The following is a 26,682-nucleotide window of genomic DNA, read 5'->3' as shown; positions in this document are numbered from 1 at the left end:
AGGGTATTGACTGTAATGTTGAACCACTCGAAATAAAGCAAAGCTTAGAAGATAAAGGCTATAAGACAAAAAATATGATAAATATTAGAAATCGCGATTTGGCCCCGTCCAATGTATGAATTGCCAAGAATATGGACACACCAAGGCATATTGCAAATTGCCACCAGTATGTGTCATTTGCGGGGAGTTGCACAACACATACCAATGTAACAAATCCAAAGATGATCCTAAAATAAAAAAATGCAGCAATTGCGGAGGTAACCACACAGCAAACTACAGGGGTTGTCCTGTCTACTCAATTCTTAAAAAATCACAAAGCCAGAAACCAAAGATTTTCCCCGCTCAGCCATTAAATAACATCAATTTGAACTACCCCCCGTTGCAACAGACATATGACAACAAAGTAACATATGCAAATGTACTTAGAAACAACCAAACTCAGACGCAAGTCCGTCAACTCCAAAACGAAAATGTGAACCCAGAAGTAAGAGAGCAAACGCCAATTTTCAATTTTACCCGACTAGAATCTACAATAGAAACTCTTGTGCAATCGGTAAATAACTTTACAAACTCAATGAGTAACATGATGCAAGAAATGCTTAAGATGCAATCAATGTTACTGCAGGCTGTGCTTAACAGACCATGAACTGCCTAAGAATGTGTTTTTGGAATGCAAACTGGCGTATGCCAACACAAAAACGAACTCGAATATTTTTTAAGAAACCAACAAATTGATGTAATGCTGGTTTCTGAAACTCATTTGACGTCCAGAAGTTCATTTCGAATAAATGGATATGTAATATATGACACCAAAGATCCCAGAGGTAGAGCATGCGGAGGCTCGGCAATTTTAATAAAAACTCGAATCAAACACTACTTAATGTGTGATTTTTACGAAGATTATATTCAAGCTACTACAATCTGTCTTGAAGATTTTCATCGAAACTTAGTGATTTCATCGATATACTCACCCCCTAGATTTTCAATTACAGAAAGTCAATATAATAGATTTTTTAAATCACTAGGTCCCCGTTTCCTGGCTGCTGGCGATTATAATGCTAAACACACATTCTGGGGATCACGACTGATTACCCCTAAAGGTCGTATTTTGTTTGATACAATTTCTAAAATGGATTTGAATGTGCTTTCGAGCGGCCAACCTACTTACTGGCCTACTGACCCACGAAAAATACCGGATGTTATAGATTTTAGCGTGATGAAAAATGTCCCTAGAGAAATGATTCAAATTGAATCTTCGCTGGAACTATCTTCAGATCACTCACCCACTATTATTACTTTATTGAGCCCCCTAGAAATTGTATCCCCGACTGGTAATAAAATATAAAATAATATAAAAAATACCTCAGTACACATTGCTCGGAAAACATACCGCTAAGAACACCAGAAAACATCGATCACTCTCTTATCAATTTCGATAAAAATCTCAAACTGGCTGCTCAACATGCTACCCAAACCCCCCGACAAATCAGATATAATAGAATTAATTCTGCAGATGTCGAACGGCTCTTAAATGAAAAAAGAAGATTTCGCAGAGAGTGGCAATTGCACAGATCCCCCAACTAAAATCGAAGCTTAAAGATTGTATAAAAAGACTTAAAAAGCTCTTGGAATTTCGAAAAATGGAATCATTGAACTATTATTTAGAAAGCCTAGACGCAACCCCGCAATCGGATTACTCATTATGGCGAGCAACAAAAAGTCTTAAAAGACCCGTTATATGTAAGTCCCCCTTGCGAAATTCAAGTGGTGGTTGGGCAAGAAATGATACTGAAAAAGGGAATCTGTTTGTTAATCATTTAAAAAAAGTATTTACACCGAACACATCAAACGAAGCAATTGAGTTGCCACCTACGTTTTGCGATTCGAGAGATCGAAAATGCTATTGTTGATTTAAATCCCAAGAAAGCGCCTGGTATGGACAAGATCAGCAACAAGATACTTATGGAGCTACCCCGGATAGCAATAAAAATAATTCATTTTATTTTTAATGCTATATTACGACTTGAATATTATCCTCCAGAATGGAAGGTTTCACTGGTTACCATGATACCCAAGCCGGGAAAAGATCACACAAAGGTGGAATCATACAGAATCGGGAACAAGTTGTACCCGATGTTAACTGAAAACAATTGTATTCCGAATCATCAATTTGGATTTAGAAGAAAACACGGTACTATCGAACAAACCCATAGACTTGTAAAGATGGTGAGAAAAGCGTTTGAAGAAAAGAAATACTATTCCGCACTCTTCATCGACATCTCTCAAGCGTTTGATAAGGTATGTCATGCTGGATTAATATACAAACTGAGTCAAAATTTACCCGCAAACACACATAAGCTGTTGGAAAGCTATTTAACTGGTCGAACTTTTAAGGTTAAAGAGGGAAACTTTTTAAGTACTGCACAACCCATTGAAGCTGGAGTCCCCCAAGGCAGTATCCTGGGACCTTTTTTATATTTGATGTATTCGTCTGATATGCCAACTAACAATCGCACTCATACATCAACATTTGCTGATGATACTGCTATTCTAAGCATTCATGAAAACCCTCATATTTGAACAAAACAACATATTTGAATTAGAAAAATGGTTAAAACAATGGAAAATTAAAGTCAACGAGCAAAAATGTACACACATAACATTTACATTGCGTAGAGAATCATGCCCCCTATTCATATCAATAACCAAACAATAATTCAACAATCGGAAGTGAAATACCTCGGAATACATCTCGATCGTCGCCTTACATGGAAAAGTCATATAGATGCAAAGTTGACTCAAATGAAATTGAAATCAATTCAAATTAAGTGGCTTATTGGCAGAAACTCTACGCTTAGTTTAGATTGTAAAATTCTACTTTATAACATGATCATAAAACCGATATGGTGTTATGGCATACAGTTATGGGGCACGGCCTCAGCGTCAAATGTAGAAAAGATCCAAAGACGCCAAAACAAGTTTCTAAGAATGATTAAAGTTGCCCCCTGGTATATCAAAAACGCGAATATACACAAAGATCTAAACGTGCCCATTGTAAAAACTGAAATCTCGAAAAATGTACAAACATATTTTAAAAAAACTTGAAATTCACCCAAACCCGCTGGCCCGCAACATATTAGATAACCGTGGCCACACTCTATTAAGAAGCAGACCTAATCTAGAAGGAAGAATGCCAATTTAACCAAAACAACCATGAATACAAAAGTTTTTCGTCCGGCTCTGGCTGGACTAATTAAATAATAATTATTAGATATAAGATTTGAACCACTTATTGTTAGTTCATTAAATAATGAAGATACAATAAATAAATGATGAAAAAACAAAAAAAAAGTAATATTTGAAATTAGTTTTATAGATTTTAGAATAGTATAGGACATCAGCTTATATTTAAGAAAAAAAAGTCCAGACAATGCCCGGCCCTTTTTATTTTAATTTTTGTGTAAAAACTCTAGTTGTCTTTTATTTAACAAGACCAGTAAATGATAATATAATGATGAAGATTATAATAATGATCATGAAGATAATGAAGCTTATGATAATTGGGATATTTGTGGTGAATTTGAGAATGCAGAATAATACAAATATTTTAATATATTTTTTATTAAGAAGGTAAAACGAAACCAAAACCCAAAGCCTTTAAATTTTAACTATTACATTTACTGAATTTATAATATTCTCTTTTGTGTCTTTTTTGAAAAAATTTGTAAATTTATACAATTTTGTTTATAACAAAAATTGGATTTTAAATTAAATATATACTAATATAAATACATACAATAAATTTATAATTTGAATTTTTTAATAGCACATTAAGTATGCAATAATTTATCGCTTTCCATTCCAAAGTTACAGCATAAATTGTGAACAAAGGTCTTTTTTTCCAAAAAACAATAATGCGCTTAAAGGGTTAAAAATTTTTTTTGTTTAACCTTTTTTTTCTAAAATGCTTTGTTTTTATGTGGTTTTAATAACACATCAATAAAAAAATATTAAATTTTAAAACAACGGCTTCTATGAATTAATCGCCACTTTGGGTACCATCGAACCCACTGTGCGACGCAGCAATCTGCGGTCTAAGAATAAAAAATATCCTGAAAGCTAATATCTGCAGAACTATAATTGTGACAATATTAAAATTTTATTCGAATCGATTTATTATGTCTGCATGAATATTAACCGAAAAGGGGACGGATCGGAGCGGGGGATGTGACACCACCCATAAAAAGTAAATAGTTATTTTAAATCATCTGGAGAACTATAATTTTGGAAATCTTCAGACTTTGACCGAATAGCAACCTTAGCATTTCACATAGTTTGATTCAAAATTGGTGATATTAAATTAGTGGGCGTGGCACCTTCAATATAATTTAAATTGTTTATTTCGAATATCTGTAGAACTATAATTACAAAAGTATTGAAACTTTGTACACATTAATTTCTTATCACTATACGGAGTTTGGCCGAGAATGGGCGGGATTGTGTTAGTTGGCGTTGCACCTATCACACAAAGTTAATTGTTATTTTCGAATATCTGGAGTACTGTAATAGTTATTTCTAAATATTTTGAAAACTATAATTACGAAATTCTCCAAACTTTGTCCAAATATTTCTCTTATCATTACTGAAAATGGGAAAACTAATGTACTCCCATTAGTGGGCGTGGTTCTCCCATGCAAAGTAAATAATATTTTCAAATATCTGCAGAACTATAATTGTGGCAGTCTTCAAACTTTATACGAAACAATTTCTTATCGGTGCATGAAGTCTAACCAAAAATGTGACGGATCGGAATAGGGGGTGAGCTACCTATCAAACACTAATCAAACTGTATCTGTAAAAGTATTTAAACTTTGTATGAATTAATTTATAATCACTGTGTGGAGTTTAGATAAAACTGGAATAGCGGGTGTGGACCATACCATACAAAGTGCATACTCAATTTTCAATATATTGATAACTGAACTTGCGAGATTCTTCAAACTTTGTTCGAAACGTTTTTTTATAATTTTACGTAAATTGACGGTAAATATCTGGTGAACTGTATTAGAGATCATGGTACATAGTTGGCTGAATAAGTATGTGCTGGACTTTATTAGTTATTTTCGAATATTTGGAGAACAATAATTGTTAAAATCTTTAAAATTAGTACCACTGTGCGAAAGCTAAAAATGGAACAGTAGGTTTAGGACCTCCATTACAATGAAAATTGTAATTTCGAGAGTCTTTATCTGAATTAGTTTCATATATTTTGGAATGTTGGCTGAAATTGGGCGTGATTGGAAATAGAAAATAGTTATAATTGAATATCTGGAGAATTATAATACTTAAAGTAATTCTTCAAATGAGTTACATAAAATATATACAAGTTTGTGGGATCAGAACAGTGGAGTGATATCTTCATTTTCAAGTATAATAGTTATTTACTAATATCAAGTGAGAGTCTTTAAACTTTGTGTAAATTACGTTGATGTCAGTGTCCTGTAGCTCGTTTCTGTATTTATCGCATCGGAAAACTTCTCACATGAAGTGTGAAACAAAAAATTCGATCGTTTCTCGATGTGCGAGAAAAAAGTGTTTCTGTAATTGAATGTGAAAACAGACAACACAGATTCTGTTCTTACTGGAATATTTCCAGTAATTAAGTGTCAAATGCAAGACAAATTGTGTTTTATTGATTGTCATCATTTAAATATAAAACAGCGCTTATAACTTCTGAATTTAAAAAAATAATTTAGAAACACATTTTTGTGTACTTACATGTGTATATACATATAATTATTTTATTCAAACTCTGTGCTACTTACATTTTCGGCTGATTTGGGTTCCATATTTATACATACGAAGTTAAAAATATCTATTTTTTCTCACACCAATTTCAAATGTGACTTGTTTTGACAGTTCTTGTGAGAAACTTTTCGCAAAATATTGTTACAGAAACACTTTTTCTCACATCCTTACAATAATTGCTGGAAAATTATTTAAATGACAGATAATTCTCGCAAACTCAAGATACAGAAACACTTGTGCGAGAAAAAACATATTTTGTTTCATTTTACACTGTTTTGGTTGCAATTCAATCGTTTCATGCGGAAAGTTTTTCGATTCAAGAAATACAGAAACGGGCTGCTGTTATGATAAAAATTAACCCTTTGACGCATATGGAACACCGTTGTCCCAAATGTTTAACATTGGATATTTTCAAATTAAACTTCTTTTCGTAATCAATTGTAATACAAACCGACTATTTATAAACAAAACTTTATTTTCTTTGAAGTTCGGTACCACTGATCAGGAAAAGTTAAACAAATAATTCAACTTTGATTTTGGTAATTTCGAAGTTTTTTTTTTATAATATTAAAAAGTGATTTGTAATATATTAGTGCAGTTTTCAAAGCAGTTTTTCGATTGATTTTGTTAGAATGTTAAGTAAAGATTTTGATTAAATTAATTTTTGATATAAAAGAAGATTTTGAACTATCGAATTACGAGATTTTTTGTAAGGGACACCTGTGTCCCAATATGCATGAAAGGTCGAGAGTGTGGAAATTTTCCCTACAATGATTTAATATTTTTATACACCTCACCATGGTGGCAAGGGTATATATAAGTTTGTCATTCCGTGTGTAATTTCTACATTTTCATCTTGTTTGTTATATATTTAGGCATATAAAACTACTAGAATATCCCGTAGCTACTGGTCAACTGAACCAGATATGGGAGTGCCATGTATAGCTTCTGCTATGCCTCTTTCAAGGTTTGAGGAACTAAGAAAAAATTTCTTGAATTTAGAAAAGTTTTAGCACGCCTTCCCACATCCATAACAAAACAACTAAGAGTACTATATTCGGCCGTGCCGAATCTTAAATACCCTCCACCTAAATATGATGGTATAAAAACTGAAATAATATAACAATTGTTAGAAAGACTAGTTTACGCAGAAGATATTTTATTTCAAATGTACAAAAAATGTACAAAATATCTATGGATATGAGTATTATTTTTGTCAAATTTTAGCATGATAAAGGTATTTATAAGAGATTTATGAGTACTTAACTGATTTTTGGAAGTGGACCTTATATGGGAGCTATGGTCAAATATGGACCGATATTCACAAAATCCAGCAGTATGATTTCTTTTGTTTTGTTTTGATATTGTTTAGATATTTATGTAGGTTATTGTGTTTTTCGGAAGTGGTCCTTATATGGGAGCTATAACCAATTATCGGCCGATCTTCATAGAATTACGTACAGCGATTTTGGTATATATGGGGATTATTTACGTCGAATTTCAACTTGATAGCGACATTTATAAGACATTTATGCTTATTTAAGAGATTTTCGGAAGAGTACTTTATATGGGGGCTATGGTCAAATATGGGCCGATCCACGAACAATTTTGTAATATAATTTTTTTTACCACGAAACTTATTTTTGCTGAATTTTATATGGATATTCCTATTCTGTAGGCATTTATAGACCATAGAACCATATTTCGGGAAGAAATTTGTATGGGGGCTAGGAGAAATCTTGTACCGATTCTTATAATTTTCACCAGAGTTACTCCTTTTATCATAAAAGTAACGAGTGCTAAATTTTATGATATTAGCTGCAATATATTTACAAAAAAAATTTCCAAAAATATGTGAAAATTATCATTTTTTTTTTGAGGTTGTCCCACATTTTAATTCATAACCTTGGTTCCACTATATCGATGTCGCTGATTTTCAATACCAAACTGGTTAGGACAATAGTAAACATTTTTCTTGCATCTCTACTAAGTTTGTTTGCGTATTTTGGACGTGAGCGTGTTTTACACAGACGGACATGGCTCAATCGACTTTGAATTTCATAAGGATCAATAATATATATACTTTGTTGGGTCTCAGATGAATATTTCTCAATGTTACATACGGAATGACAAACTTATATATACTACTTATGGTGGTGGAGGGTATAAAAAGGGAAATGGAAAAAAACTTCACGTAAACGATGTCTGCAATGTGCTAAGAGTGCAATGTTCATTTATGCTTCATATCAAACATAAATTGTTTTGTAGGTTTTCATGCATAAAATAAGTGATCTTTGTCCCAAGAGATTTTCAGTAATTACTTACATTTTTATACGATTCACCTTCGTGAGAATGTATATATAAGTTTGTCATTCCGTTTGTAATTTCTACATTTTTCATTTCCGACCCTATAAAGTATATATATTCTGGATCCTTATAGATAGCGGAGTCGATTAAGCCATGTCCGTCTGTCTGTCCGTCTGTCTGTTGAAATCAATTTACTGAAGACCCCAGATATCTTCGGGGTCCAAATCTTCAATAGTTCTGTCAGACATGCTTTCGAGAAGTTTGCTATTTAAAATCAGCAAAATCGGTCCATAAATAACGGAGATATGAGCAAAAAACCGGGAAAACCTCGATTTTTAACCTATTTTTGATCTACATATATCTGGATTACTAAGTCATTAATATAGACAATATGGATATCTAATGATAGATATTTCAAAGTCCATTGCAACGATGTAGATAAGGTTATAGTAAATTGGACCTACAATGGGTCAAAATCGGGAAAAATATTTTTTAACCCGAATTTTTTTTGTCATAAATTTTTTCTCAAAAAAAAAAATTTAAAAACTAAAAAAAAAAATTTTAAAAAAATTTTTAAAAACCTTTGGAAAAAAATTAAATTTTGTTTACCTAAAAATATTTAAACAAATTTATTTTAAAGTATAATTTGGTGAAGGTTATATAAGATTCGGCACAGCCGAATATAGCTCTCTTACTTGTTTATTTTTTCTTTTATTAATACTTCACAAAGTGCACTCAGATTCTTTAAAAGTTTTGCTTACAAGTTTTGTGCATGAAATGGTTAAGGAGCTTGGAGAAAGAGACGTGACCGCTTCATACAAAGTATATATTTATTATCGAATATGTGGAGAACAATAATAGTGCAAATGGGTGGTACCAGATCATACAAAGTAAATAGTTATGTTCGAATATCTAAAGAACTGTTATAACTAGATTCTTATAACTTTTTATAAATCACTTTCCTATCATTGTAAGTCGTTGGACATAAAATAGGCTTGATCGAAAGTAGCCCACTGTAAAAACATACGAAATTATAGCGAAGCGAAGGTCTTAAGAAAATTATCTATATTTTTTTAAATCGCAGGATATTTTTTATACTTTCACACTTTGTATTTTATTACGATATTATAGCGAGGCGTACCGGGTCAAGTTAGTATAATATATAGTATGTATTTTGTATTTTAATACCAAAGCTAAAATTTTGTTTAAGTTAGAGTCTATGTTTAAGAGCTTTGTTGTTTCGTTGACGTTTTGGAATGTTGACGAAATGGGGAATTGATGATATCCCGAGATTTCCAACCAATATTTTTTGTTTGTGTGATAATAAACATTTTACTTTTAAATGGCCAAATAAAAGAAGCCTTATGGTTCCTTTCAGCTGTGAACATTTTAAGAAGATAGTTAAAACAATCTAACACTTTAAGAAGTGATTAACGAAAGTATATAAAGGGTCTATTGGAAGACCCTTCCGAACTTTGACAGCTGATAGTCGCCATATTGTTTAAGCTTTCCAAATCAAATAATAAAATCGTTTTATCAAAATGAGTGTTCGGTTCGGTGCGGCCATTTTACTGTGAGACCCATTTTTGTACCCAAATAGGTACATCAACAAACAAAATTTTCGAATTTAGGACGATACCATGAGATCCAATAGCGGCATAGTCACCTCACATGGAGGTGATGTGAACTGAACACCATGATCGAGAGATTTGACCCTGTAAGACATTTCTTGCGGTGATTTAATAAGCCACTAACCACATAACACGTGACACCGTTCAAATTCAGCCTGATTATACGCCAGAGTCATGGAGAATTGAACATTTCGGATGCGAGCTATGCAGCGAAGACGCGGCATTCGTACATAATGCCATCGATAGGACTGCATTCTGTAACCATATTGTTAAAGTATGAAGTTTCAAACAAATCTGACCACATTAAGAATTTCTATATTAAATAACATTTATATTGTCTGACGGTGGAACTGTGCATCCACAATTTAAATAAATAAAATAAATTTTTCTAAATAAATGTATTCCACTTACAACATTTTAAATCCACAATAATTTAATGTTCTCTTTTGACTTTTTTCTTTAAATTTTTTCTTTCAGCTTTAGGTAAATATATTGGAGCTCCATGTAACAACTCGAAATGTGAGTCCACTCTATTGCATGTCACCTGTGAAAAGGATACAAATACATGCGGCTGTGAAAAAAATTATCCCGTACAACTTGGTTTAATCAGGGGGTGCGATAAACGTAAGTATTTTCCACTTTGTCCAGTCAGCCAGCCATCCAGCCAACCAGCCATTCAAGCACATTCAAACATATCACACCCACTCACAAACTGGTGTATCATTGAAATCCATTTTTATATGTATTGACGTCGAGTGGTGAGAATTTGGGGGGGGGGGGGTTGTTGGTTTTTGAGGTTGGTTGGTGATGGCTTGGATTCCTTTCTGTATTGTTTTCAATATTCATTTGTATATCTTGTTTTCTTTATCACGCTCTCTCGTTGTTGCACACAGCTAAAAAACTAGGTGAACAATGTTTCTACGATGAGACATGCCAGTACAATGATGAAAATTCCCTTTGTGTTCAGGTGCGTCACAATGCCATGTGTCAGTGTGCGGATGGTTTCCATTCGGTTAGCTATACAAAACCAACACGACGAGTATTTTGTACTCAAGGTAAGTGTGTAATTGTCATTCCCAAATATGTATATAGTAGATACAAACTACCACTAAATAAAGCCAGTCAGTGGTCCTGCTATTAAAGCTGCTGGTAGGTAGCGATTGCAGCAACACTTGTAATTTATTACAAGATGTTACATTTTCATATAAATAATTGTAGATTGCAACAAAATCTTGTGCACTTTAGTTTCTTTAAACGTATCGTATTGTACAAGTTTTATGTCATTTTGACAAAGTTAAAGTTTTTTATTCACGACAAATTGTAATCAAATGTAATTTAAAGAAATGATGTAACAAAAATATTGTTAGCATTCCTTCATTGTGTGTTTTAAAAGGGACAGATGACAAACTGTTCAAATATTTAGCCATCTTCTCTTAGTACTCATATTATGTGTATTAAGTATAAGTTTGAATGTTTGTAAGGAATGATTAAGTGAAATATTTATTTGTACTTTAAATGGATGATAAGATGAATAATGAATGTAGGGAATTGAGAATAAGATACAGATATTGAAAATAGAAGCGTAAGAGGGGCTACACTGATGACCAATATTATAACAAAAGTAATAATTTGCAATGCAGATTAAAAAAAACATAATTGTTATTGAGAAACATTTCCAAATCATTTAAAGAACTCATTGTTTTTTTTTCAAATTCAATATCTTTGTTTGAAATAATCTTGTTTCTATGATTATAATTGTTCATTTGAACAAAACTGGCAGTAGAAAAAACACACAAAAGATTTTTACTTAGACTACTTCTTACTAGCTTCAACTAATTTTCAACCCGTACGGTAATTTAATACTAGACAAAGCTGTTGACTCATTGAAGGCAGAAAGCAAAGTGATTTAATTCATGTAACTGGCACTGCTTATATAATATTTTCTAATACACTGTTGTAAATAATAAGTAACAATCATAAGCCATAAACAGAGTTGCATAATTTCTCAATCCTGAGGAATTATAAAATATTATTTATTAATCGATCACTGGTTCATATCCGGTTCGAAGGACCATATATTTATTAATCTTGATCGACTAATAAATAATATTTTATAATTCCTCAGGATTGAGAAATTATAAAATTTAATGTTGGTGAAGTTGAGAAAAAAGGGGAATAAAATAAGAACACAAGGAATTAGTGTTTAAGTAAATAAAAGGGGATTTTATTTGTATGCTCACCGTTTGACTGTTGTTTATAAAGTAAATTTTATTTTTTGGTTTCAATGCGATCAAGGCTTTTTTAGAACAACGTTATAACGGTTAACTTAAGTGTTTCGTTAAGTTACAAAAAAGGGTTTACAAATGTGGATTAATTCGAATATACACTTAACAAAATTACTCAGAAATATAATTCATTTTTATAAATTGGAATATACTAATAATAATACATAATAAAATTCAGGCTTAATAATCTTAATAATAGTAACGATAAATTCAATAATAAATTAAACTTTATGTTAATTTGGACAAGTAATATTAAATAAACGACAGAGTAGTATCTTGTAAAATCCGTTAAATTCAAAAATAAACGTTAAAAGTTAAATTTAAATAATAACACAGGTCAACAGCAAAAAAAGGCTTCACTAACCACCATATAGATTTGATGCATCATGGTTATCTAAGTACAAAAATTATAAAAATTTTTAATCTATGAATAGATTTTTTTTTAAATTTTTTTTTCTAAAATTGCGAATTTTTGTAGATGTTTCTCCACATTATTTATGATAACTCAAAAAGGGTTAGTCCGCTATTACTGAAGTAAACTTAAAAAAGTTTCAATTTACATAACCTTTAATTTGTATATACATTGCGTTTTAATCGGCTCAGTTGTTTCGGAGTTATAATAACAAATTAAAGCAAAAAATATATTTTTTATGTAGAAATACCCAATATTTTTGTTTTAAAAAACTCATGAAAAATCAGGTTTATTGCTACATCGCAAACCCAAATATAATAGCAACTAAATGAGATATCGATCATAAAAATCAATCAAATATTTTAAAATTTATTCACAATAAAGTGAATTCGCTCATTTTCACAAAATTTTACATTTTTGTTTGATATACATAAAATTGAGCAGTTAAAGTTCTTGTTTTGATTGAATTTTGAAAACATTTTCCCGATGCTATGTACAAATTTTCACGTATATATTTCCTTTCAATCGGCTCAGTAGTTTCGGAGTTATAATACAAATTGAAGAAAAAAAATATTTTTTACATGAAAATTCAATTTTTTTTTGTTTTATAAAAATCATGAAAAATCGAGATCGGCAGAAATTGTTAAAATTTTTTGCATTATCGAAAATCCACAAAACAAAACAAAATGAGATATCGATCATAAAAATTGTATGTATGTGCTTGCAAGTGTGCACTTTGAGTGTACATTTACAAGTGTTTTGTTTTTGTTAAATTTTTTTTACAATACCTGCTATTTTCACGTAAAAAGTATATTTTTTGCTTCAAATTGTTATTATAACTCCGAAACTACTGAGCCCATTAAAACGTAATACTTATATATGTGAATATTTCTACATAGCATGTGAAAAATGTTTTAAAAATTCATTCAATCGAAAGAAGATTATTAACTACTCAATTTTATGTATATCAAACAAAAAAGTAAAATTTTGTGAAAATGAGCGAATTCACTTAATTGTGAATAAATTCGAAAATAATCAATCGATTTTAATGATCGATATCTCATTTTTTTCATGAGTTTTTTAAAACAAAAAAATTGCTATTTTCACGTAAAAAATATATTTTTTGTTTCAATTTGTTATTATAACTCCGAAACTACTGAGCCGATTAAAACGCAATATATAAACAGATTAAAGGTTATGTAAATTTGAACTTTCCAAGTTTATTTCAGTAATATCGGACTAACCCTTTTTGAGTTATCATAAATTATGTGGAGAAACATCTACAAAAATTCGCAATTTTAGAAAAAACATTTTTTAAAAAAAACTTCTCCATAGAATTTGGACCATATTTGTACTACTGGAACCACAATACATCAAAATTGTGTAGTGGTTTAAAAAGCCTCTAAAATTTTTTCGATTCTGTTGCCTTGTGTACTTCTATATAAATGAAATTAAATTATATGTATAACGCAAGAATAATCTTAAGAAAAATAAATAAAAAAATTAAAAATATATAGTGAGCTGCTTCATGTTTTATTTAATTTTTTAAAAAAGTTAAATTTTTTAAAACTTTGAACACTTTCAAAATTGCAGTCAGATCCAATGTGAAGCAATTTATAATATGATATGAAAATATGGAGGCATGAAATAAACCCCCACGAAATAATCCCCCAAAAATAAAATGAAATAACACCGCAAAAATTAGTACAGAGAGCAACAACAACGATTTTTGGGGACTTATTTCATTTTTTGGGGTATTATTTCATTTTTTAATTGGGGGGTTATTTCATATGAAATAATACCCCCAAAAAATCATTATGAAATAAGTCCCCAATATAAATTTTGGGGGATAATTTCATTTTTAATTTATAAAGAAAACGTAAATTAATCTGTAAATTATGTTCCGATATATTAACAACTTGTGTTAAGGAAGTTATATTATGTTGAGCACAACCACAAGAACGAAAATGAATTGTGTAAGGAGTTAAAGGCTCTGAATATAATTAAGGACTAATGTGAAGATCTTGCAGAAATATTATGAGGCTATACCTCTGCAATGAGTTTAATAAGATTTCTTTCCGCAATATTTGTGAAACTTAAATTGTTTGTTAGTATGTTAAAAAATGTTGTTCTATTTTTCTCTAAATTTCTAATGGAGTTTGAAAATACTTTCCGAGAAAGCAATTCAATTTATTTCCTCATATTTAAATAAATAAAAATTAAAAAGATTTAAATTTTTAAAAAAGGTCTACTTTTTTATGGGAAATTTTGTATATTTAGTCAGCTTTAACTTTTTTAATAATTTTTAATTTCAAATTGTGTAAAAAATAAAAACTCGCGCGATTTTTGATTTTTTACACAATTTTTCTCATTAAACCTAAATATATTTCGTATTCATATACAGTTTTTATTTCACCCAAAACTCTTAAAAGGGATTTCAACACAAAATGAGAAAGCTACAAGCATTGTTTTCATGCAGTGCAAACATCTCAAAATATGCAGTTAATGCGATATGAAGTTAATGGCAGATGCTATTTCAAATGTCTCCCAAAATTGCAACTATCCCAGTTAGGGTTGCCAGACGGCCTGGAATGGCCTGGATTGTCCAGTTTTTTTGTGTCTTGTCCAGTTTCCAGCTAAAACACAATTTGTCCAGTTAAAAAATAATTTCTTTCATTTTGCAAAATATTTTTTTATTAATTATATTTTTTATTAATTAATATTTTGTACAGAAAAAAATTGTACAGTTATATAATTGTAATTGCAAATGTATAGTCAGTTGTATTTTTTCCTTACAGTGATTAGTACCAAGCGAGCAACCGACCGATTAATATATCCTGGTCAGCAGTAAAGAGGTAAAAATACCTCTTCAAAACGCTTGTCGAAAAGTCACATGGGAATTTGTTATAATCATTGGTAGGCAAAAAGAGGCATTTAATTTGTGTGCTCTTCTGGGTAAAAAATAAAATATCCACAACAACATCAAGAAACTGAATGAATTGTGTGTATTTTTACGCTCTATTACGCTCTTTTGTTCACATTCGGGTTGTTTGACGAAAATCGTCGTAACCTGAACAATATGAACACCTACCATGGGTTATAATGATGATAAAGGATATATGGATGAAGGTTTGCCAGAAGCATATTTCTATTTTATGTATAATGTAATGCATGAACTTAACCCTAGAAAGTGATTCCTGCTTTTGCCGTAAGATATTCCATGTGTTTTTCTGAATTTTTAACACTGCGATATTGGACATTTTTAACATTACTCCGAAAATTGACCTTTAACCTTTTAAAATTTGATTTACACATTTTTTTTTTTGAAAATGGAATCAAAAATTTTGTTGGACTTTGAGTAGTTTCAATATTATTGGCAATTATGTATGTGTATATAATTTTAGACAATTTTAACAAATTTTTAAATTTTCAAATCGCGATATTTTTGAAGTGGAAAGGGTTGATTTGTGAAACGCTTTGGAACCGTAATATGTGTGGCAATTTTGATTAAAATCGAAGATGTCAAATCCAAAAATAGCTGTTTTCTCTCCGTTTTGATATGGATTCTCACAATTGTGGTATTGAAACAAAATTTTAAAATTTGGATTACAATAAAATTAATGTTTTAATGAGTTAATGTTTTCTAAAACCAAAATAACGTATCATCAATATCAATTTGTATGAAAAAATAAAATCTTAAATATAAAAGGAGTTTTTAAAGATACTTATTAAAATTAAAAAAAATGTACTTATTAAATTTTCAAAAATATTGCCTAAAACAATTCTATAGCAACAAATTTATTAAAAAATATAAGGAATCTACATAAAATAGGGTAAAATAGTATTTATAAATTAATTACTCAAAGCGTTAAATTTATTTTGTTTAAGAATATCATGCACTTGATGATACGCTGTTTGAATTTTGGTTATGATTTAATTATTTTTGAAAGTAAAAGTTTAAAATTTTTTACACATACATATGTAATATGATGTAGTAAATCGTAATCAATAATAAAATCAACTTAGAATTTTTTGGTGATACGTTATTTTGCATTTTAGGTGACGATACATATGTATGTAGGACTGAATTTAACGTTTCTTTATTTTTTATTTATTTTTGTAAAAAAACAACTTAACTTAAATTTAACTTTTTTGAACTATAAGTGCATTTTTAAATTATCCAGTTATTTTTTAAAAATCCAGGTAAATTGTTCTTATTGTCCAGTTATTTGACCTTTGTTATCTGGCAACCCTAATCCCAGTAATGGGGTGTTATTTCATTTCTGTTTGGGGCATTATTTCATTTCATTGGGGTCTTATTTCATTTTCAAAATTGGGGTTTTATTGCATATGAAATAAGGCCCCAAATTTTGGGGGTTTATTTCATTTTATTTTTGGGGTGTTATTTCGTGGGGTGTTATTTCATGCCGCCTGAAAATATAATGATACTGATTTTCTACTCCAACAGCCTTTTTATTCGATAAGTGAATAATAATAATAATAGTTCTGACTCTTCTAAAGGATTACAAATAAAAACAAAGGAAAAACTTTGCTTTTATCAACTATTTAGGAAAAGTGGTCGACGCCAGAGCTAAGACTCTTTTAAGAGTATTTATTTTCTATAATCTAAACGCCTGATAAGCAATCCTCTTTTGTATCCTCTTTTAGTGCTGTCAATGTTTTGACGCTGTAACGTAATGTTGCGGTATTGCATTATCAATTTGAATTTAAGGGTATGTTACGCCTGCTTGCTACATGTTTATCAATTTTTCCACCAGTAAGCGTATTATCAACATTGTTTATAAGTATGGCAACATTAAATGTTAAGCAGTTTTAAAACTTATAAACATGATATTCTCAAAGTAGCATGAAATTCTGACGACTCGTCTGCACAAATTACAGCTAAAACTGGTGTTTCGACAAGCGTACACAGAAAAAACAAAAATTCAAATCCAATCACAAAATTCATAAAGTCAATTGAATATTTTATTGAAATGGGACCTATCACAAAAATCACAAAATCAAACAACAACATTTGTAAATATTTTATTGAAAAAAAAAATTTTTTTTCTTATTAAAATATTTTAACTATCAATGAAACATTTATATGAAATTCCACATAAAATCAAACAATATTTTTAATAAAACCATAGAAACAAATAATTGGTTTTGACTAGATATTCAAACAATATTTTTTATTAAATCAATTAAAATATTAATAACATTTAAATTCAAAATCAATAAATATTTTAATTATATATTATAATATAATATTATAAACAATATTTTCTAAAGAAAATACTATTTTACATAATAGTTTCTAAAGAAAATACTGTTATACACAATATTTTCTATATAAAATACTGTTATACACAATATTTTCTATAGAAAAACATTGTTATACACAATAGTTTATAAAGAAAATACTTTATACACAATATTTTCTAAAGAAAATACTATTATACACAATATTTTCTATATAAAATACTGCTATAGACAATATTTTCTATATAAAAATACTGTTATACACAATATTTTCTAAAGAAAATACTGTTATATACAATATTTTCTAAAGAAAATACTGTTATATATAATAGTTTCTAAAGAAAATACTGTTATACACAATATTTTCTATAGAAAATACTGTCATATAAAATATGAACTAGTTTCTCCCACTTACGGACTATCCAGCAAACGGGAATCCAAGTTATATGGATATTGTTCACCTGTGGGAAGATAAACCAGTTTTCACATTCATCTTAATGAAAATCAATCGTCTTACCAATTATGTCGTATTCTCCCAAATTTCTGTCATAGGAAGCTAACAACGTCTGCAATTATACCGGAATGTTTAACAATGATATAATAAAGAATTTTAAGTTCATACATACTTACCAATCTTGAAACGTGAGGAGTTATTGAGCCCTTGAACTCCTAGTCTGTTTCATGACGACCAAAACTTAAAAATTGTGTACATATGTAAATATTTTTTTTCAAAATATATGTATAATTTATTTTTATTTTACAGCTGTTTGTCAAAATTCACTATAAATTTGTTTTTGTTTCAAAGTAAACAAACATTTTTTCAATAATTTAAAAAATTGTTTGAGTTTATAAAAAAATTCAAACAAAATTTTAATAAAGAAAATATTTTGTTATGTACAAGTGTTGTCTATTATTTTGAATATTATAAAAATGTATCACAAAATGAAAACGTGCTTGATTTTAAGTACATTATGTTAAAATATTTACAAAACAAATAGACGTTTCTCATTATTAAAAAAAGTTGTTAGCATTGTTAACCATCAAATTTAAAACCAACTAAAATATTTATGAAACCAAATAAAATAAATAATAAAATACAAATCTGATTTCAAACATGCATTTGTTTGAAAATATTTTAGTCATAATTTTTTCTGTGTAGGAACAGCGCAGCGTGTATTTTCGAATGCAAAACATCTGAAGCGATTAAAACTTAAGTAAAAACCACCACTTAACGATGCTCGAAAAAATATGCGCTTGGGGTTTTGTCGAACTCACATGACGCGGAATAACGAGTGGCACCGTGTCCTTTTTCAGATGAAAAATAATTAAATTTTGAAGGCCCTGATGGCTTCAATTATTATTTTCACGGTCACCGAAAATAGGAGCATCATTTGCATAGCAGAGTGGGAGGGGGTTATGGTGTGGGGAGCCATATATTATTATGGTACCTGAGAAGTGAAATTTTTGTCCAGCACCATGAACGCTAATTGCTATATTGGAGTGCTACAAGAACCGTTTCCTCACTTTCAGAACATTTTTGGAAGCTTACAGTGGACATTCCAGCATGACAAAAACCCTAATTCATACTACCCGGGTGGTAAAAATGTTAATGTTCTCGATTAAGGGGGTCAACTCGCCGGACCTTAACATAATTGAAAATGTTTGGAGATGGCTAGCTCGTAAAGTGTATGCTTCTGGAAAGCAGTATACTACCAAAGAATAACTTATTGAAGGCATAAAAGTGGCTTGATCGACCATTTTGCTCGATTATATAATATCATTGTATGATTCTATTCCCAATCGAATTTATGAAACAATCTGTAAAAATGGATGCTCTATGCATTATTGAAAAGGCTTTAAAATGTACAAATTTTCATAATATTTAAATAAAATTACAAATTTTTATAGCAAACTATACATACATTTTTTTTTATAGTAGGGTCCTATTCATGTTACGCAAACTTTAAAGGCAATTTTTTTATGTGTATATGTATATTGAACCAATTTCGGTAGTGTTCAAAAACATAAAAAAAAAACATACCTTTAAATAATATTTAAAAATAAAAATTAAGTTCGTCACATTATTTTTGTAGAAGCTGTAATCTTTTGAAAAAATTGTTTTAGGGGGTCCTATTCATGTGGCAGGGAGTGTATGATGTTTGGCGGAAAGAATGTTGAGAAATTGATAAGGGAGAGATATTTTATGGTGTTCACAGGATAGATAGTTTTCCGACCAATGTATACAAAGTATGTTTTATATTTTATTCAATTTGTTCTTGTATATATCATCGCTAAATAACTAGTGGGGGATATAATTTATAGGTGGCTCAATAAAGTAAGAATACTGATTGATGACAAACAAAATCAGTATATTTGAATTCTATAACATTTACAATTTGCGTTCGGTATGTTCAGAACTAAAACTCCCAATTTTGTATGAAGTATAAAGTAATTTAGTATGGAGTTAATTAAACACAAATTAGATTTCCTCTATATATGGAGGAGTAAGCCTTTCTTTTATCTATAAAGGTAGATATTATTAGAATGAATATAATATCGTTTAATGTATCTATAAATATGAATTGTTTATTAATAAAATGACTTGTTTTACCACTTTATTCCACAGATATCGATGAATTGAATTCCGATTTACCAACATTGCTGGGCGTGTGTGTCGGAATCGGTGTACTGGCTGGTCTCATCTGTATGGTACTCCATCTGTTTAGTAAAACGAAATATCCACGTCATCGAAATTTCGGTGATGCTAATTTACCGCCACCTATAATGTATTCAAGTGAAACAGGTAATATTAATCCATGATCCAAGTAATGTCCAACCAATGTCCAACTGAGCCATGTATTTGGTGTTGTGTTGTGTATTGTTGTTATTACTTAAATCGCACCTACTATATGTATAAAATACATTACTATTATTATTATATATGATTATGTGGCTATTGTGAATCTGATATGCCTTCACATTTACCAGGTATACCATTGACAGTGCAATCCGGTCGTCCCTCCTCACGTTCGAGTATACGCTCTAGTGGCGGCTCAATCGGTTCCTATGGCAATCGACGCTCGTCAACGGGAGGCGCAGGCGGCAATAGTAGTGCGACAGCTGGCTCCAAGGGCATACTTGTCTCAACATCACGCACAGGTGCGGCTAGATCAGCCGCCATATTGCTTATATCGTGTCACTTAACAACCTTATCTAAACAAACGGCCGCGTCACGCGTCTCATCGCGTCAAACTTCCGGTGCTGGCTGCAGTGCCAATTCTCGAGATAATCTTGATGAGAACGGTTCAGATCCGGGTAGTCAAAGTTGCGATAGTACACTATCGATGACGCGCCATCTGCAAAAACAATTGAATCACCAGCGTCATCTGTTGAGCTTCGAACTATCGCCGGCCAAAACAAAAAATCACGATAGAGTTAGAGCATTGTTGGGCCTAAATGGAATCGATAATTATCGAAGCGATGACGATGCGTTAAATAGTTTAGATAATGGTCTTTTAGAAATTGGTGCACTTCCTACACCGGCCAGTGAAACCCCAAGATTTGCGGTAAACATTTCCTAAAATCAAAACAAACAAACAAAAACCAATTACAAAAACAAACAAACAATCAAAACAATCAAAACAACCAACCAACCAACCAACCAAATCAATCAATTAAAACTTTAATTAATCAGTTTTATCAATCTACCGTAAAACCACCAAAATTAACAACTACTACTTACTACTACTAAAAAATATGAAATCCATTTTAAATTAGATTTGAACTCTCCAACACTCTTAATATACTTTTTAAAATTGTTTCTTTTGTTTTCTATTCTGTTTTTTTACTCCTACTTTACTTTACAACAACATAAACATATTCCTACAAATTAAAACAACAATCTCTGTCTATTTAAACAATTTGTTATTAATTAATTATTCTAACTGGTATTCATTCAATAGTATCTAAATCTAAATTATTGCCGTTTTTAGTGTGTGTGTGCGTGTGTGTTGTTTGTATTATTAGAATTAATTAATTAATTGTTGTTATTAATTTTCCAAAAAAAAAAAACTCTTCTCTATTATTATACTTAAAATTGATGTTGTTTTTGTGTGTATGTTTGTATGTATAATTAATTAATTCATTAATGAATTATACAAGTAAATAACAATGATATATAATACATACTGCATACTAAATGTTGAAATTAATAACATTTTTATACAATGTATATTCTTTGCATTTTTTTCTAATTGTTAATGATGGTTAAATCTACTCTATTCAGATCTACTGTTCTCTATTTGTAACTATATTCAATTATCCTTTTTCAATTAACATTTTCTTTTTTTTTTTGTTGAATTTTTTTAACTTAGTTTAATAGTATATATTCGTTCGATACTTTAATAATGCCACATGTTACAGTGCTGTATCTTATATACCTTTATCCTTACTATATTTTTATAGGAAAGCTAGCTAGCTAGCTATCTATCTATCTATATTTTTTTTTTTTTGATGCGCTGGAGGTGTGGAATTTTCATAAATGTATTCAACCCGTATTGAAAAACATGCACGATTCACGTATGCCTACGTACTAAACCACACCCCCATTCTTCAGACCCCCATTCCCACGGAACTGCCATTCGGTATTACTTCGCGGGGGGTTCATGCTGATTTCGCCGTATTACTCCAAAATTATGCTAACGTATGCTAACCTTAACGAGTGATTCACAATGTCAATAAATCTGTTTACTGCCTCCCACTATCTATCTATCTTCCCTTCAGAGGGCACTATATTTAAAAAAAAAGTAATTAGTACTTTCAAAATATTGTTGTCCAAAATATTGAGCGAAATAAGGGTATATCGTACGTGACATAAAACGGATGTAATTTGCGATTCGTAAGAGGCGATACTTTTTCTTTTAATTTCTTACACTAAACCACATATTTTTCCATTACAATCAGTCATATTTAAATGAAAAAAATCTTTGGATGATTTTATAAAAAATAAAATTTAATATCGCACGTGACATACCGTACGCGACAGATTTATCTCTTAAGGAATGGTCACACATGGCATAGACGTAACCACTAAGTAAAATATATTCGAATTCTTTTATTTGTTACACTTAGGATGATTCAAAACACAAAATTTACTTTTAAGACAATCTTTTTACTAAGATTGTATTTGATCATGAAAACAGCACACTTTTTACAAAAGAGAACAGAATTTATTTATAACTTTCCAAAAACTTCTAGATTTATTTCTCGGTCAACAGAAAAGGCACGCCCAGTACTTATAATAAGCCTGGACAATGTTCTTTACTGATTGAAGACAAGAATGCTACTCAACTTCTCTACACAAGTGGTGCAATTCTCTACATTTCCACTGTTGTCAAAATATGTACTTGATTCAAATTATATTAGTCCCCTTTTACAATGCAGAAATTGAAAGACAGACAGACGAAGTTTGTTGGCGAGGGGTCGAAGAGGTAGAGTGTGTAGTACACAGGTTTAGTATGGTATACAGGCAGCCGTCCAAAACCTTCGTCACGTACAGCTCACTTGGGTCCAATGAACGTTCCCTTTGTGATACCTGAAGAAGAAAAATTTGAACAGAAAGAAGGAAAAGGGAAATAGGAGTTAGGAAAAGGGAAATCTATAGACAAGTTATAGTGAAATTTCAAGAGTAGAATATATATGAAAAGAGAAAAGAAGGAGGAGAGGGGTCAAGAATTCAAAGAATTCGAATAACGCAGACCATCATGGGATGGCTGCTGGGTCCATAAGAGGCATAATTTGCATGTCTGGTCTTATAAACCATCCGCTTTCCCTAATAAAGGCGTCTATACACCTTAGATTCTTCACGGATAACCCGGAAAGGGTGATAAAGCATCGTTCACCTAAATGCCTGGCACGTAGATCACCCAGTGCCGGACAGTTACAGAAGAAGTGTAGGATGGTCTCTTCCTCATTGTGACAACTTCTACAGTAGTCGTGGTAAGGTAACCCAGCAGCATGGGTACCGAAGGTGCAATGCCCGGTGATCACTGCCACCATGTTGCTCAGTCGTATTCGTTGCAATCAAAGTAGGTACGACGTGCGTTTACAGTCCAACGCAGGTCATATCATCCTCGTGGTGGCACAGGTGAATAAATTTCTCCACCTTGCTTGGGCAAGTTCGTAATATGCTCCTCCTCAAGGCTCCTCTTCCCGTTCTTCTCATTCTCCCTGTGTCCACGTACCCAAGTGAGTACAACTGTCGAATGTCTCGCCATCTCATTTAAGGATGATTTACACAGGTTTAGGTTAGTTCAAACGTGAATGAGAAAAATGTCGCCTTTTAATTTCTGCATTGTAAAAGGGGACTTAATAATACACAGCGTTGATTTTTAATAGTACTTAAATAAACACAGAGTTGCATGAAAAATAAACGTTAAATACAAATAATGTTAATAATATACAGAGTTGATTCTTAAACAAATATATGGTTGTATCTTAAGTATGCGTTATGTTCTAAGTATGTATAAATACGAATAATGTGACATGCTACAGTTTTATTATATTTGATGCTGTTTGATCTTACAAAACACTTGTAAGAGTCAACACGTCAAACAAATTTGTGCTAAAAAAATTGGTTACTCTTTTTTGAGTAAATATTTGCCATGTGTGAATCTACCTTTATAATAAAATAATATATAATATGTAAATATACATATGTATTTTAAAACTAAAAATAAATAACAATATATATATTCGGTTTAAAACAACAAGATGATAATAGCACCAGAGTCAAATTCATTTCATACTACATGCCAACTGAGCGCTTAGGTTTAGTTGTCATCTTAGCCTAAAACATACTAATTAAATTAAAAAATTAAACATAGTGGCCCATAATCATAGTCAAAAATAAAGTACATTTTAAGAGAATTAAACTCGACTTTACTTAAGAGTGGACTTTAGGTCTATCATACCCAAGTTAAAGTATACTTCTGACGCTGAAGTCGACTCTAAATATAAAACTAGCTGAAGTTGTTTTTAACTCGTTCAACAACAGCATAAGCTTTTCTTCGCCGAGTAAAAAAGTTCGTCACAAAGTAAAAAAATAACTGAACAGTTATCAATAAAATTAGTACCAAAATATCGTAATTATTATTAATTAATATTATCTTTTCCATTTTTCCACAACAAACATTTTACAACTTTCTTTAGATGTCCCGGTTACTTTTATTGTTTACGTTTTTTGGATTTTTTTTTTAATTTTGTATGTCAGCTGTTATTGTATGAAAACATTTTCTACATTTGCGGTGGCACCCAGTTAAAGTCGATTCAATTTAAAACATACTTTAATTTTGACTATGGTTGCAAATTAATAAAAAGCTGGTTTTTATTTTAAAGTTGTTTTTTAAAAAGAACCGACTTTAGCGTTTGACTATGATTATAGGCCAGTCAGTTTAAAGTAGTTGTTTAATATTTTGTAATAATGAACATAGAATCATGAAATGAATAGAATCCACAAAGAGGGACTTAGTGGTACTTTTCGATTTTTCTATTACAATGAACCAATAATCATGAAATTGGGAACATGTTATCCTGAATGTGTGAGAATTCACAAAGGGAGAATTATAAAGCCTGTTTCATGATGTCGAAAGAAAAATTTTAAAAACTGAGTGTTTTTCATACAAATTTGTTCGACTGATTTTTCTTTCGACATCCTGGAACAGGCAGTTAATATTAGTTTTTCTTCTATCTATTAGTACCATTTAAATTTTCATTAATAATGATTCAAGGAACAAAAACACTAAGTGATGCACAAAAATGTGGACTAAATGCTGCATTTTATATTTGAATGTGTCAGAAGCTTAAAGGCCTAACTCCACAAAATAAAAAGTAGAGTAAATTAGAGATGTTTGAAAAATTGATTTCCAAAATTTATGAAAATGATAAAAGGTAAAAAAAGTGGTTGTAGTCACTCCTCATAAATTAAATTATCTCTTAGTGCTTAAATTTCGGAAATAAAAAAAGCGTTTTAATAAGTTAATTTAATGGAGTTTCAAGAAAATTCTTTTCTTTTGTGATTATATGTTATTTAATTACACCGGTTTACGAGTTTTGTTGCATATAAGGTGACGATGCACAGTGGTATAGAATAAAAAATAGAGGGAAATAAATATGTAACTTCTAAACGCTAAGTCCAATTTGAATGAAATTTCACACGCAGAAAGAGGAAGTGTTATTTAAGTTTTGAACTTGGACCTCATGGGCCCACCAGGGGTGCGGTCAAGGGTCCTCAAAGTAGGACACCTCGGCTATGTTATATTTTTAAAACGATCCTATTTCTTCGTTTGAGTTCCGATTTCAAAAAAAGTCACACATATAGAATCTCTTCATAGAGCACTGCAAACAACCTATCAATTATCTCTTATAGCTTAGGAGGCATTCGTATTTGAAAATTAAATTTTCAACATTTTTACCCACCCTACTCCAGTTTTATGATAATAGCGGATCCAAATATTTCCCGACTTTCTCCAATTTTCCTTTACAACACATGAATGTGTCAAATAGAAAAAGAATTGTTTAGAAATAATGACAAAGTCCAAAGTTATATGCATTCGAAATTAAAAAAAAAAAATAAAAACAAAAACAAAAGAACAAAAACTAAAAGTCAGAATGCCTTTCGAGGGAAATATTAACGAATCTGTAACTAAATTGATGTTTTGTAATGCATTCCTTGAGGCACTCTTGCGGGTTAAAGGGTTAAGTCGAAATTTCTCTGTTTTTGTCATGCTGAGAAAACAGTGTTGATTGTGATGATCGAATTTGAAATTATTGTTAATGACTGTACTTTTCAGCTTTGTCTGAAAAATAAAAATTTAGTTTGGGTGAAAAAAATTCGCAGCCGTAATGCTTCTTTGTCAATTGACAATCTGTAGAAATATATAAATATTATGGAATCATACGAAAATTTTGTCCGGGT

General features: G+C 30.7%; 1 protein-coding gene across 2 annotated transcripts in view; it reads left to right on the top strand.

Moving 5' to 3' along the window:
* The window catches only part of LOC135954197 (uncharacterized), a 73,908-nt gene that overhangs the window by 36,320 nt on the left and 10,906 nt on the right, over nucleotides 1-26,682 (top strand). Inside the window, exons 2-5 of one of the 2 annotated variants that reach the window (XM_065504276.1) lie at nucleotides 10,224-10,370; nucleotides 10,640-10,801; nucleotides 20,335-20,511; nucleotides 20,712-20,867. In XM_065504276.1, coding sequence (XP_065360348.1) covers nucleotides 10,224-10,370; nucleotides 10,640-10,801; nucleotides 20,335-20,511; nucleotides 20,712-20,867 — 642 coding nt within the window. Of the gene's footprint in view, nucleotides 1-10,223; nucleotides 10,371-10,639; nucleotides 10,802-20,334; nucleotides 20,512-20,711; nucleotides 21,275-26,682 lie in introns of both variants that reach the window. The other variant, XM_065504275.1, reaches the window with a different exon arrangement.

Source organism: Calliphora vicina, chromosome 3 (assembly GCF_958450345.1).
Source record: "Calliphora vicina chromosome 3, idCalVici1.1, whole genome shotgun sequence".
NCBI lineage: Eukaryota > Metazoa > Arthropoda > Insecta > Diptera > Calliphoridae > Calliphora > Calliphora vicina.
Note: the sequence above shows the minus strand (reverse complement) of the source record. Positions and strands in the feature narration are given on the sequence as shown.